The 12,875-nt window shown below is 36.7% G+C and overlaps 2 protein-coding genes across 2 annotated transcripts; both read right to left on the reverse strand.

Annotated features, from left to right (window-relative positions):
- Positions 1–145: 145 nt before the first annotated feature.
- LOC114298652 (phenylalanine N-monooxygenase CYP79D16-like) lies at positions 146–2,656 on the reverse strand. The gene is made up of 2 exons (XM_082904444.1): positions 2,088–2,656; positions 146–903 (listed from the first exon to the last, which is right to left on the reverse strand). Exons 1-2 carry the CDS (start codon positions 2,652–2,654, stop codon positions 271–273), a joined length of 1,200 nt encoding a protein of 399 aa, XP_082760570.1. The 5' UTR covers positions 2,655–2,656; the 3' UTR covers positions 146–270.
- Positions 2,657–10,103: 7,447 nt separating this feature from the next.
- LOC145806999 (uncharacterized) lies at positions 10,104–12,522 on the reverse strand. Its single transcript, XM_082904892.1, has 3 exons — positions 11,415–12,522; positions 10,779–11,175; positions 10,104–10,695 (listed from the first exon to the last, which is right to left on the reverse strand). The coding sequence occupies exons 1-3, from the start codon at positions 12,520–12,522 to the stop codon at positions 10,104–10,106; spliced, it is 2,097 nt and encodes a 698-aa protein (XP_082761018.1).
- Between the last annotated feature and the right edge of the window lie 353 nt (positions 12,523–12,875).

The raw sequence follows: 12,875 nt of genomic DNA on the forward strand, positions 1-12,875 counted from the left end.
GGTTGTGATTTAACATAAATAATAGTAATGCCACCCTCAGCAATACTTATGATGTACAGTGCCTATAAAATAGGGAAAGGGGCTTTGTATTCAATTTACAACGGATGACCACTATTTTTTATGTCAAATATCCTTTCAATACTTGTAACATTACAAATTTATTCTTATTAATTCATAAATTAGTTAAAAATTAATTTTCCCCAAACCTCGACCTCACATCAACTTCACATGAACTTATTATTATTTCATGTGCACAACCGCTAGTATTGTTCAAAGTGTACGGTACAAGTTCTCATTCAGCCGTGGCTCTGCTAGAGCAACCAGAGGTTTAGCGAGAAAGAGATCATTTGCACATTCTTTGAGCTCAATCTTTGACATGGTGGGTGGCAATTTCCAGCTGAACCCTTGGAGGAGCCTAGCCATTATCATGGTAGCGATTGTAGACCCTAGAGTGACTCCTGCACATCCACGCCTTCCAGTGCTGAACGATAACATGCGCAATTCTGGATCAGTGAGCAACACGTCCGAGCCATCATCCTTCAAGTGGCGCTCTGGTTTGAACTCGAGTGCCTCGTCCCAAATCCTAGGGTTGCGGCCAAGTCCAGGGCGGCTTAGCAGCACATGGCTACCTTTTGGGATGAAGTAGCCGGCAACTGTTGTGTCGGAGACCGAAACATGAGGAACATTGAAGGGTGCAAAGGGGTGGAGGCGAAAGGCCTCCTTCACACATGACTTGATGTAATTAAGCTGTGAGAGATCAGATTCTTGGACTAGTCTCTCCTTGCCAACCACTCGGTCGAGTTCCTCTATGGCTCTTTCTAGGATTTCAGGTTGATTTAGCATCTCAGCAAGTGCCCATTCCACAGCATTTGATGGGTTGTCCACTGTTGCTATCATCAACTCCTGGATACATCAAGTGTTGTTTATTAATTTGCTCCATAATTGAAATTAAGATGTCTCGTCTTATTTCATTTTGATAATAAGACGTTTCAAATTTAATCTTTCCCAATACACTACAAGACATGATGGAACATAACCTTAGCTATTTACGTGACACAAATATATGCTACTATAAATAGGTAAATGGGAGGAAAAATATTATTGGCTCCAAATTTTCTATTAAATAAATGATTAAATGCCTAATATTTATTTAATGAGAAGTAATTATAATCTTTAAATCGAATTCTTAACTAGAATAATGTGTCTATAGTTAAGAATGATTTAATGGCGAGGTAGTTTGGTGATTAAAAATTGTTCTAAAATGATTTTTTTTATAGTGATAGACTAACAATACTATCACATTATATGGTTTACATTTTTTAAAGGAAAATGATAAATATAAACTTATTTTTTAGATCCATTTTATAGACTTAGTGATGTATAAGTGATATGAGATGTGTAAGTGATACGTTGGAGTAGCCTATCTACATATCCATACTCTCTGGCGAATATGTTGAAGTAGTCTATCTACATATCTATTTTATGAATATAAAAAAAAAAAAGATGTGTAAGTGATATAATTGATTGATAATTAGAGAAAATATGAGAGAAAGTATTACCTTTAATATGCTAATTGATTGTCACATCACTGAGTTTTGAAAATTGGGTCTAATTTTTTGTCTTAAATAACAATACTCTTTTTTAAATATAAGAGAAGGATTCCCTCCAATCCCAAATATGGACCGGAGGTGCTCTTTGGGCTTATGAGATCTACCACGGGCCTTGTTTTAATCAACCAAACTATTCCGTTTATTTTATTAGACACTTCATATATTTCATCAAGTCGATCTAATAACTGTAACTTGTTCAATTTATTATGTTTTTCACTAAAAAAAAATGGATGACAATTATGTTTTTAAAAAATAAATCCTATATTTTTTTTATAACAAAAATAATAAATTGAAGAAGTTACAATCATCAAATCGATCTAATTTTTATTATAAATGAAATAGACGAAGTACCAGACAAATTGAACGGTTCAGATTATTGAAACAGAACCCATAATGGATCTCACGATCTAATTTTTTATTTTTTTTTAGCTCTATTTATTTATTATTATTTACTTATTAAGTCTGGGAAATACTTACTACAATTTGTGCTTTGATCTCCTCTGTTGATGGCGATGGACTACCATTTGCGTCTTTGAGCATAATGAGCACATCAAGCAAGTCCTCTTGCTCTTTCTTGGTAGCAATAGTACCATCCATCCACTGTTTGATCCTCTCGTCAATTTCAGGATCTTGATATTTTGCTACGGTTCCAACAGCCTTCCTCATGACTTTCTCATGACCATATAAGTCAACAAGTCCTCGCAAGAATGGTATGTAATCAGAGACACAGAATGAATAAATGTACTCAAGGATAGTGAATAATGCACTCATGTGCTCTTCCTCCTCCACACCTGGACCTCCATCTTCCCTTCCCTCCCCGAGAAACCTCTTGTTGATGATCAGCTTCTTTATCACATTCCCACAATAGTGTTGCGCAGCGACTCTAATGTTCACCATACCACAACTTGCACCACCTCCTATCATGGAGTTTTTGCATTGGTTGTAGACATAACGAACAAGGTGATCGGCTTCTTCGACTTGTTTGTCATGAAGCCAGCGATGTCTTGCCGGTGAGAGAACCTCGGAAGCGAGGACTCTCCTCATCTTCTTCCATTGTCCTCCTAACGGGTCAAAGCTGTTGTTAGGTAGCCCCGACTGGTGAGATCAGCAGACATGCAAAATGGCCTTGAGGAGAAGATCAATATTGTGACGAGAACAGAGAAAAACCTTAGGAGAGTTGATGAAAGGCCTAAGCTATCCATTTCAAGTATGGAATGCAAAGAAAGAGGTGTTGTGGTGATAACAACTCAATGTTATTATGCTTTGAAAAATGATTTGTGATTGCTATGCATATTGCTTGGGCTTATATATAGACTCCGTTTTGGTGGGTTGTTTGGAATGATTTAAGGAAGAGGATCCCACCAGTCAATATTTTAGGCTGGGCGGTGCTATTCCAGCCTGTAGGCTAACCATACATTCTGTATTGATAATTTAAATATTTTATTTTATTAAGTTTTTTATGTATTTTATTTACACGAAAAATTAAATTGATCTAATAACTATAACTAGTTTATTTATTTATTTTGGTGTGAAAAGTATGATAAAATTAAATTAATTACTATTATCGGATCAACTTAATTTTTTCTATGAATGAAATAAATACAAAATTTTGATAAAATAAACTATTTAAATTATCAAAACGAGACCCGTCATAAATCCCCCGGGCTAAAACAGCCCCATCCAATCCAAAACAGTGGCTAAAAGGGATTCTCCTCCATAATTTGAATAAGTATATTTTTTTTTATTTTTTATAAAAAAATATATAAACGAGGAGCATTTACACATAAGTTCTAATTTATGAACGTATACTCCATTAAGTCCTAACAAATATTTTTTAGACCTTCAAGTCCCATTAAATTTTTAATAGTTGAAATTATCTTCAAATAACGATTGTTCATCATTTATAATTATATATAAATGAACATGATAATTTGATATTTATTTTGATTTTCAAAACTTTAAAATTAAAAAAACTAAAAAAAAGTTATGTGCAAAAAGAAAAAATTGAAATATTTTTTTTTGTACAAAATTGAAACTTTTGTGTCTATAAAAGAGTATGATGATAGAACATTGATGTGCAAAATTAAAAAAAAAATTAAAATTGAAAAAACTTATAATGTTTTCAGTTTTAAAACTGGAAAAAATTAATCAGTGTGTTTGGTTTCAGTTTTCTAAAAATTGAGATTTTTTTCGTATTTTTTTTAGTGAATATTTTTAAAATTTTAAGCAATTTTTTTACTTTTTTAGATGCACCTTACTTAGGTGTATCCAAATAGTAAAATATTTGTGAAAAAATATTTTTTAAAATTAATAAATACATAAAAATATACTGAATTTTCATATTTTTTTGGTATTTAGTGAATTTTGTAACGATTTTTTTCACAAATATTACACTTTTTAAATGTATTTATGTTAGGTGTGTCTAAAAATTTTTAGGGAGACTTATTTGTAAGTCCTTTTTCACACACTTATGATATGTTAAGTCCTAAGTAAAAGCTTATATTCTCATAAGTCCTATGGAAATTTACTTGACACATTTACCCTTAATAGTAGATGTTAGTATCATATCCATATACATTAATTTCGAAATTCGGAAAACATTTCGAAACCCCCAAAAAACATTTCGAAACCCCAAAATAGGCTGATTCAGTTGTATACATTTCGAAACTCACCACGAACAGTAGAAGGGGCGCAATTCGACGGAGACGATCGACGAGAAGGTGACAACGGTTACCGTTTACAGTGAGAAGGAGGAATGATCTCTCCGAAACGTAAGTGTGCATTTGCCCCTATTTCACAATGTTAATTTATTTTATTTTTATTAACAACCCAAAACTAGGGTTTATGTGACCTTCAGTCGTAATCTGCTTTGTTATTTGTATGTTTGGTGAGAATTGTGATGAATAATTGATTTTACAGTTTTCGAATTGGAAATAATATGTATGTTGGGGTTGTACGATGGAGGTTCTGCGGGTTGACCAGTGTGGGTGATTTATGCTTGATTCGTTGTTGAATTGGGTTTGCTAGGCTATTTTGGGGGCCACAGTCACAATCATTATTTGATTTTATTTGTTTTTTTTTTTCGATCCGAGCATAGTATTGGGTTTGGTTGACTATTTTGGGGGTTTGTCGTTGTGTGTTGTACAGCTAATGAATGTGATTGTGGCCCAATATGAAATTAGTGTCGAATGTGAGTGGAAGCACATGTAAGTTGGACTGTGTGTACAGTGCCACGTTGTGGTACGATGTCGTTTGGTTGTTTTCACTCAGATATACAAATGTGACAAATTACAAATTTGACAAATTACACACACACCTTTGTCACAGTTACGTCAAGCACTTCTCAGTCACATTTGAAACCATGGCGCGTAATTTGTAACAGTTACGTCAAGTACTTCTCAGTTACATTTGAACCCATGGCCGTGAATGTGTGCGCGTAATTTGTCACAGTCATGGCCATGAATGTGTGCGCGTAATTTGTCACAGTTACGTCAAGTACTTCTCAGTCACATTTGAAAACATGGTCGTGAATGTGTGCGCGTAATTTGTCACAGTCATGGCCATGAATGTGTGCGCGTAATTTGTCACAGTTACGTCAAGTACTTGTCAGTTACATTTGAAACAATGGCTGTGAATGTGTGCGCGTAATTTGTCACAGTTACGTCAAGTACTTCTCAGTCACATTTGAAAAAATGGTTGTGAATGTGTGCGCGTAATTTGTCACAGTTACGTAAAGTATTTCTCAGTCACATTTGAAACAATGGCTGTGAATGTGTGCACGTAATTTTTCACAGTCATTGCCATGAATGTGTGCGCGTAATTTTTCACAGTTACATCAAGTACTTCTCAGTCACATTTGAAAACATGGCTGTGAATGTGTGTGCGTAATTTGTCACAGTTACGTCAAGTACTTCTCAGTGACACTAGTCACATCACGAACATACTGACATGCAATGTTACGTATGCTATTAAAGTACATATTCACATACGTTATCAGTAGGATCTTGCTTGTATATAAAATGTGAATTTTTGGTGGCATTTTTTTTCAGGAGGCTCAATTAAACGTACACCACAGTCAGGCTCCAAGACGAAAGTGAGCAGCAGTAAAGGGACTAGAACTGGTAAAAGACGGCGGTCTCAAACTCCGTCACAGAATGTGAATGCATTAGGGCAAAGTAGTGCCCGTAAAGGAAAGAAACTGAAATATGAGCCTCAACAACGACTGAACAAACAACCAACATTTTGCTACCGTTCCAACATTGCTAGAATTGTGAAGCTGGTGGCAATGTCAAAACTGAAAGATGAGCATTTACAACATCTTCAGAAAACACCGTTCTGGTTGTTGTTGGATGCGATGCGAAAAACCGATCTAAACCAACATGAATTCCAAAAATGTGATGACATTGTAATAAGGATCCCCCAGACATTTGTTCTAGATAAGTCGGCTTTCATGATTGGTGGTAAACACATTGAGCTTACGAGCATCGATATGCAACTAATATTTGGAATTCAAGGTGATAAGAAGAGTTTAGATGTGTCACATGGGCCAAGACTCCTGACTGACTTCATCCAACGAAGGTGTCCCAAAATAGCACGCATAAACTTGAAGACCATTAAGGAACTGTTAATGGATGCATTACTCGAGGACACTACTCAGGATGACCAGGATGTAGCAAAGTTACTAAGTTTGTACTTGTGTGGGAAGTTATTCTTTGCTACTTCAGGAGAGACCGTGGGATGGGGGTTCGTCCGGGTTGTAGAGGATATAGACAACATGAAGGCATATGATTGGGCTGGAGCAATCTGCACAACTTTGATGGATAAGCCTAAGAAAGTTACTGGATGTGTTAGTGCCCTACTTGTAAGTGCTCTGTTTTCCCCCCCCCCAAATATAATTTTGTATTTGTTTTGAAAAACTTTCACAGCTGATATTTTTAACACATGGTCACACAGTTTTGGATATGTGAGCACACCAACTTGATACAAGCAGATCATGGAGATGGATTTCTGAGGTTTATGAAATGGAATATTAGCAAGTTGTTCACAAAGATAAGAGAAGTGGACATTGAGCAGCCAAATGATGTGAAAGTATGATTTTCTGTACCGTTAGAGTAAGTATTAGATGTGCCAATTTACTATTTTTGATTTTTGATTTTTAAATTGTTTGCAGGTTGTGGTAGGAGATCTGCACATCAGTCATTCTGAACGGCGCTTCATGAAGACAAAAGACGTTAAACAAATTGGAGCAAAGGCCGAATATTCAAAGCGCAGTGGGATTGGTGCTAAAAGTAATGATCAGTGTGCTCGGGGTGCATTTATGTCTGAAGAATACCAGAGAGCACTGCTTGATATTGGTGTGCTTAAGATAGAAGTAGTACGTAAATCTGATGTCATATTTGCATTACAGACAAAACTGGTAACAATGGGGGCAGCGTACAAAGAAAAATGTGCCAAGTTAGAATAAGAAATCACAGTGAACAATAAGTAGAAGGAATATGACATTGAAAGGATGCAACAGCTAGTGGATGAACTTAATGACAAAAACACGAAGCTCGTGGAACAGTTGGAGGAGTATGCAGTCCATGAATACACCCAAGCAGTTACTCGTATACAAGAGATGAAGCAAAGTAATGAGGAAATGTACCACTGTGACGCAAACGTACTTGCCATTATGCCATTGTCAACATCGTTTCCATCTGATGTGAATGAGAAGACAGAGTTGCAAGGGGTGGATACTCATGTGACTCCGATCAACGACATTGGGCAAATGGCATGTGATGTGGATTTAATGGTTGGTATTAATCAAGACACTGGAACAACTGTGTTGCAAAACTCGCTTGTGAAAAACATTAAAAAGAAAAATAGGAAGGAGCATAAACTGCCAGAGTTTGAATATCCATTGGTTTTGAGGAGGCAGATGAAACCATCTGATAGTGGTGTGGTCAATGAGGGTGAGTGTGACAGTAAACAAGAAATAGAAGATGACATCATTGAGGTTGACAACATTGCAGACCCAGATAGGACATTTTCTCAGTTCGACTTGACTAATCATCTACCAATCTGGAAGTTGTTATCAATGCAAGAGAAAGACAAGCTTAAAGAAGCATATGAGAGAGGGGGTGACAGGTAGGTTATGCAACTTGCTCTTACCATTATGCATTTGTACATGAATTTATTGTTCAAAAAATGTATTGTAGTGTGCAAAGTCTGGACTGGACCGCATGTGTCCAACTCTGTGTCTTTCAATGACATACGGGCGATTGTTAAGGGGCTGACATTACGAGGCAATGTAAGTATGGTATTTCTAATTACTCGTCAAACTTCTGAAGCTTCTTCACATAGAATGCAATTTACGTACATGTATACAAGGGAAGGAAAAATAAAAATTGTTTTCTTTTTCACATAGGTCATTGATGCCTACGCGGAAATGCTGATGTACGAGCAGTAGATGAAGTCGCCTAAATCAGCGGATGACGAAAAATCCTACATTTTCAGCACATTATGTTTAGTAAGACATGCAACTGAAGAAATGAATATTGTCATTTTTAGTTTGTCATTTTAAATTTCCAAAATGAATGTCTGCAGCCTACGATAAGAGATGTGGCCGAAAATGTACGTGACAGGTACTTGGTATTGTGTGCCCCGCATGCCCTGAAGGCCAGATATATTCAATTCCCAATCCACTTAGATAACCATTGGACACTAATGGTTTATGACACTGACGGGTTTTGGTTGCATTGCAACTCTATGAAACCAAGACGTGGGAGGGAAGACAAACATTACTGGGAAGCGTCGTTGCTGGTTAGTAAACATCAATTACTTTCTTGCAGTGATATTTGTATTTTATTTTGGACAACAATACTAATTATTGTAATATAAATTTGACAATAACGTAGAAATCCTACTTTGAGGATTACATAATCGCGGACTAAATGTGGGCACAGTTGAAACACAAGACTTGGTGAAGGAGCTTCTAGTGGTTGATTATTGTCCACAACAAAAACCAGACTCGTAAGTTTGTTATGTTTATTTGCAACGTATGCCATTCATGTTTCCGTACATTGCACGTGGTCTCTTTCGACATTGTTACTAATGACTTAAATTTTCGTAATAGAAATGATTGTGGAATTATAGTATGCTTCATTATGAAGCAACTTGTGCGTCACCTAGATGTTGACAAGTCAATGGGAGGGGAGAGCTGCAGAACAATGCGAGTCGGTATGGTGAAGTCATTTGTGAATGACAGGAGAAGGTCATTTGTGGCTGACAGTTGACTATTTACTGATGGTGGTATATAGGTGCAGATTTGATATTTTGGGTATATAATCACACTATTTTTGCTTTGGAATGGTATTAAAAGCTTGCTGGTACAGGAAAAATTGGAAGTTTTTGATGTTTTTCGTAGCATTGTGAATATGGATTACTAATTAGTGTATTTTGTTTTGGGTATAGGCAACAATGGTTAATTGATTTTTTTGGGAATGCACTTTATTTTGTTAATATGGCTTTATGTGTCATTCAGTAATGTCAATAGGAATTTAAGGGCAGCACGAATATTGGCTACATAAGTGTGAATCAGGTTGCATAAATGTGAATGTAATTGGTAATGCCACTCATAATGTGAGGTGAATGTGAATGGTAATGCCATAAAACAATGTGGGTTGTTCATTTCTAATACACAGATTGTGTTTGTGAATGTATGGCAGTGCTTGGTACTTGTATTAGAGAGTGTGAAATTGCAAATGTGAAAGTGGTTGACTGAGGGTGAAGTTGTATGTAAATGTGATGGTGATTGTGACAGTAAATGCGAATGTGAATAACAAAACAGGTTTGGTTGTGTACCTGTAACACCCAAAAAGCAAATGTGAATGTTTCATAGTGTTTTGCACTTTTTTGCAAATGTGAAATACAAATGTAAATGTGGTTATGTGAATGTGAATGGTTACGTTTATGTGATGGTGAATGTGAAATTGGATGTGATTATGGATGACATAACAGGTTTGGTTGTATACCTGTTACGCCCAAAATGCAAATGCGAATGTATGACTGTGTTCTGCATTATTTTTGCGAATGTGAAATACAGATGTGAATATGGTTGTGTGAATGTGAATTATTATGTTTATATGATAGTGAATGTGAAATAGGATGTGATTGTGTTTGTTACAAAATAAATGTCTTCTCACATACAAGGCCAGCGTGCAACACATTTTGTCTAACGCATTTTGCAGGTCTGAAACATACGTTTGCATGACCAAATAAGTAAACATGTAACAGCAACATATGAATGAGACAGTGTGAAAGAAAAAATAGCTGAATGATCAATTGTAAATAGTGTCTTCACTTATTAAAATCTGTCACCAATTGGCTTCGATACATGCTACTACAATAATACGATGCTGCTGTTTAAAACAGATTACAAAAGTGAATGCTAAATGCCTATTACTAAATTGGTTCTTTACATGTCTTTCGGTTGTGGCTGCTCATGCGCCCACATCAACCGCACCTAATCTGACTTAGTTTCTCTCCCCGAGATGGTATTTGATTCTTCTTGGGTCGCCTTGGAGGACGTTTAACTGCCGGTGGATATATGATGAAGTCGTCTTCCGAGAAGGAGGGTTTGTCAACTGTTGGTATTGGCTGAATGTATCTAGAATAAGCGGCTTTATACTGATCAACAGTGAAAAATTGTTCAACAAATGTACTGAAATCCCTTCCACTACTCTGTATTGCAACCACCGCATGTGCACATGAGAATCCGTTCAATTGCCACTGGAAGCAAGAACATGAACGCTTGCCAACGTCTACCAACACCGTCGGAAATGAATGGACCTCATATATGTCTTCATTTGACTGGCTAACAATCCATGTGCAACCAGTGGAGTACGCCTCCCTAGCACGGCTTTCCATTTTCAGACAAAGTAACCCATTCCAATTAGTAGCCAAAACTTTACGCTCAGCCCTCATAGTCATTGTTTGATTTCTGATTGTATCAACCAACCTTGTGATTGGATAATTACGGGCATCAAGTATCCATTTATTAAACGATTCTGCAGCGTTCGAGGTCATCTCCCCATACCGTTTGCCCCTGTTCACATTATGAAAACATAATGAAAATACTATCACATATTGGGTACTTGCAATGTTAGCACATGTAAGTCTCGTACGAACCTGAAATATGCATTGGCCCAATGCTTCGGTGGCATATCTTCCAAGAAATTATTTATTCTAGATCGTCCTATTCCTTTTAGCTTCTTCCAATGTTGCTGAAACGAAGCCTCGGTTGGAGCATACGCATATTCACGTAACTTAACCATTAAACCAAAACGTACACGGTTGTCAACCCATCGTAATTTGTCCCTCAAATTTGCTTGGAGATGTTGTAAGTAGTACGCATGGTGTGCAGATGAGAATACAGCATTCAAGGATTCAAGCAGCCCAATATTACGGTCCGATACGAAAGTTAATGTGCGAGCACTACTAACAACCTTTGTCAGTTGCTGTAAAAACCAAGTCCAATTTGCAGTTGTTTTAGAGCCAACAATAGCAAAAGCTAATGAGAATAAACCTGGCAGATTCAACAGGTTTACCTTAGATAAAACATTTTTAACAAAGTTTACGTCCACATTAACAATTGTTCATAATTCGAATCGCACCACACACAATGTTAGTAAAAAACATTAAATTAGAAACAATATTGCAATTGGGGATCACCCACTACTGTAGTGGACTTAAAAAAAAAAAGGTTAGCCACAATGTAATGCATTACTATATGGAAGTATAAAGTAATCATCATAAGAGACATACCTTTGTTGCCATCCTTCCCCGTCACTGCAAGCAAATTGCCTTTAAATCTCCCTTTTAAAAAAGTGCCATCAAGAAACAATAATTGGCAGATATGGTTGAATCCGTCAATGCAAGCTTTGAATGAAATGAAGAACCACTTAAATCGACCGGTAGACTGCTCAAAATCCAAGTTGACATAACTCTCAGGGTTGTAATGCATAACCACATCCGCGTACCACCTAAGTTGATCAAATGAAGCATGGTAGTCACCATACACTTCGCCTCTTGCCTTCTCCACACCTAACCATGCTACATGGTAACTAACATTAAGGCCGTACTCCTTTTTTAGCTCAAACATGACGTCAGTAGGATGTGTAAGCGGCTTATCACGTAACCGATCACCGATAACATTGCAAACCAATTCAGAGTTAAGCATGTTATTCTTCCCAGTGCGAACAATAGCACCACAACTATGCAAGTTGTTCAACCTCTTCAAGTAAAAATAACCATTGCATGTTTGAACCCTTCCATGTACCAACCATGAATACCCTTTTTGCTCTCGCAATGTGCACACTGTCGTAACCCGAACTGAGTCATTTTTAACAAATTTGAAGTCAAACCCACACTCAATAGCATATTTGGACAAAACCAAACGGAAAGCAGCAACACCCCCTTCGCAACATTGGCCGACATGACTAATGCCATGTGACCAATCAACTGTCATCAACATTTTCTCACTATGGTGACAATAATTGGCCAACAAATTTACACTAGGTTGGAAACCTGTAAATGGTTCACTGTCAAGATCCAGATGATTTGCAGACATAGTCCCACTGAATTGAGTATCTCGATTCAAATCATCCACCTCATTTTGCGAGTCAATCACAACGTTGATATGGGTAACGCCAATGGACCTTGCAATAGAAAACATGTTTTCCATGTCCACATCATTACACAACATCACTTGATTCTCGTGACACGGTAATTTGTAAGATATTGAAATCAATGATGGTGTCACATCCACCCACCTATCACATAAATTTTGTATCAAACGTTTTAATGTCAATGCATTAACACCCCTGACAGCAACCGTGGATGAACTGAAGGTGCAAAAAAGCATGATGTCCATATCCTGCATAACAAAATGAATGAAACATTAATCGCGGCATACATCCTACAAAAAACAATCACAAAACAATCACAACGTCGCCCAACCCACATTCAATCACATTCAATTTTATATCTGCACAATGACAACCCAAATTAAATAACATACAAAGAGAAGTTAGATTAACATTAATATACATTCCAATAAATTTCATCAACCGATACAATTGTCACATTCAATTGTAAAAAATAAAAACCAAAGGCTTTGCGAAACGAAATGTGACACATATTTCCACAGTAAATACAAGAATCAGACAACACAATACAAAAACCAAGTACTTCTCCATGTGTATGTGAGCTACATTCACATACATT

This window comes from Camellia sinensis, chromosome 14 (assembly GCF_055761805.1).
Source record: "Camellia sinensis isolate YWXY chromosome 14, ASM5576180v1, whole genome shotgun sequence".
NCBI classification, from domain to species: Eukaryota; Viridiplantae; Streptophyta; class Magnoliopsida; order Ericales; family Theaceae; genus Camellia; species Camellia sinensis.

Bases quoted from the DNA above. Each gene is read 5' to 3' on its own strand.
- LOC145806999 (XM_082904892.1), bottom strand. From the start codon at position 12,522: ATGGACATCATGCTTTTTTGCACCTTCAGTTCATCCACGGTTGCTGTC. The intron at 11,176-11,414 runs GTATGTCTCTTA...TGAATCTGCCAG, and splicing joins GGGGAAGGATGGCAACAAAG to GTTTATTCTCATTAGCTTTT. The intron at 10,696-10,778 runs GTTCGTACGAGA...TAATGTGAACAG, and splicing joins TGGGCCAATGCATATTTCAG to GGGCAAACGGTATGGGGAGA.
- LOC114298652 (XM_082904444.1), bottom strand. From the start codon at position 2,654: ATGAGGAGAGTCCTCGCTTCCGAGGTTCTCTCACCGGCAAGACATCGC. The intron at 904-2,087 runs GTAAGTATTTCC...TGATGTATCCAG, and splicing joins AGATCAAAGCACAAATTGTA to GAGTTGATGATAGCAACAGT.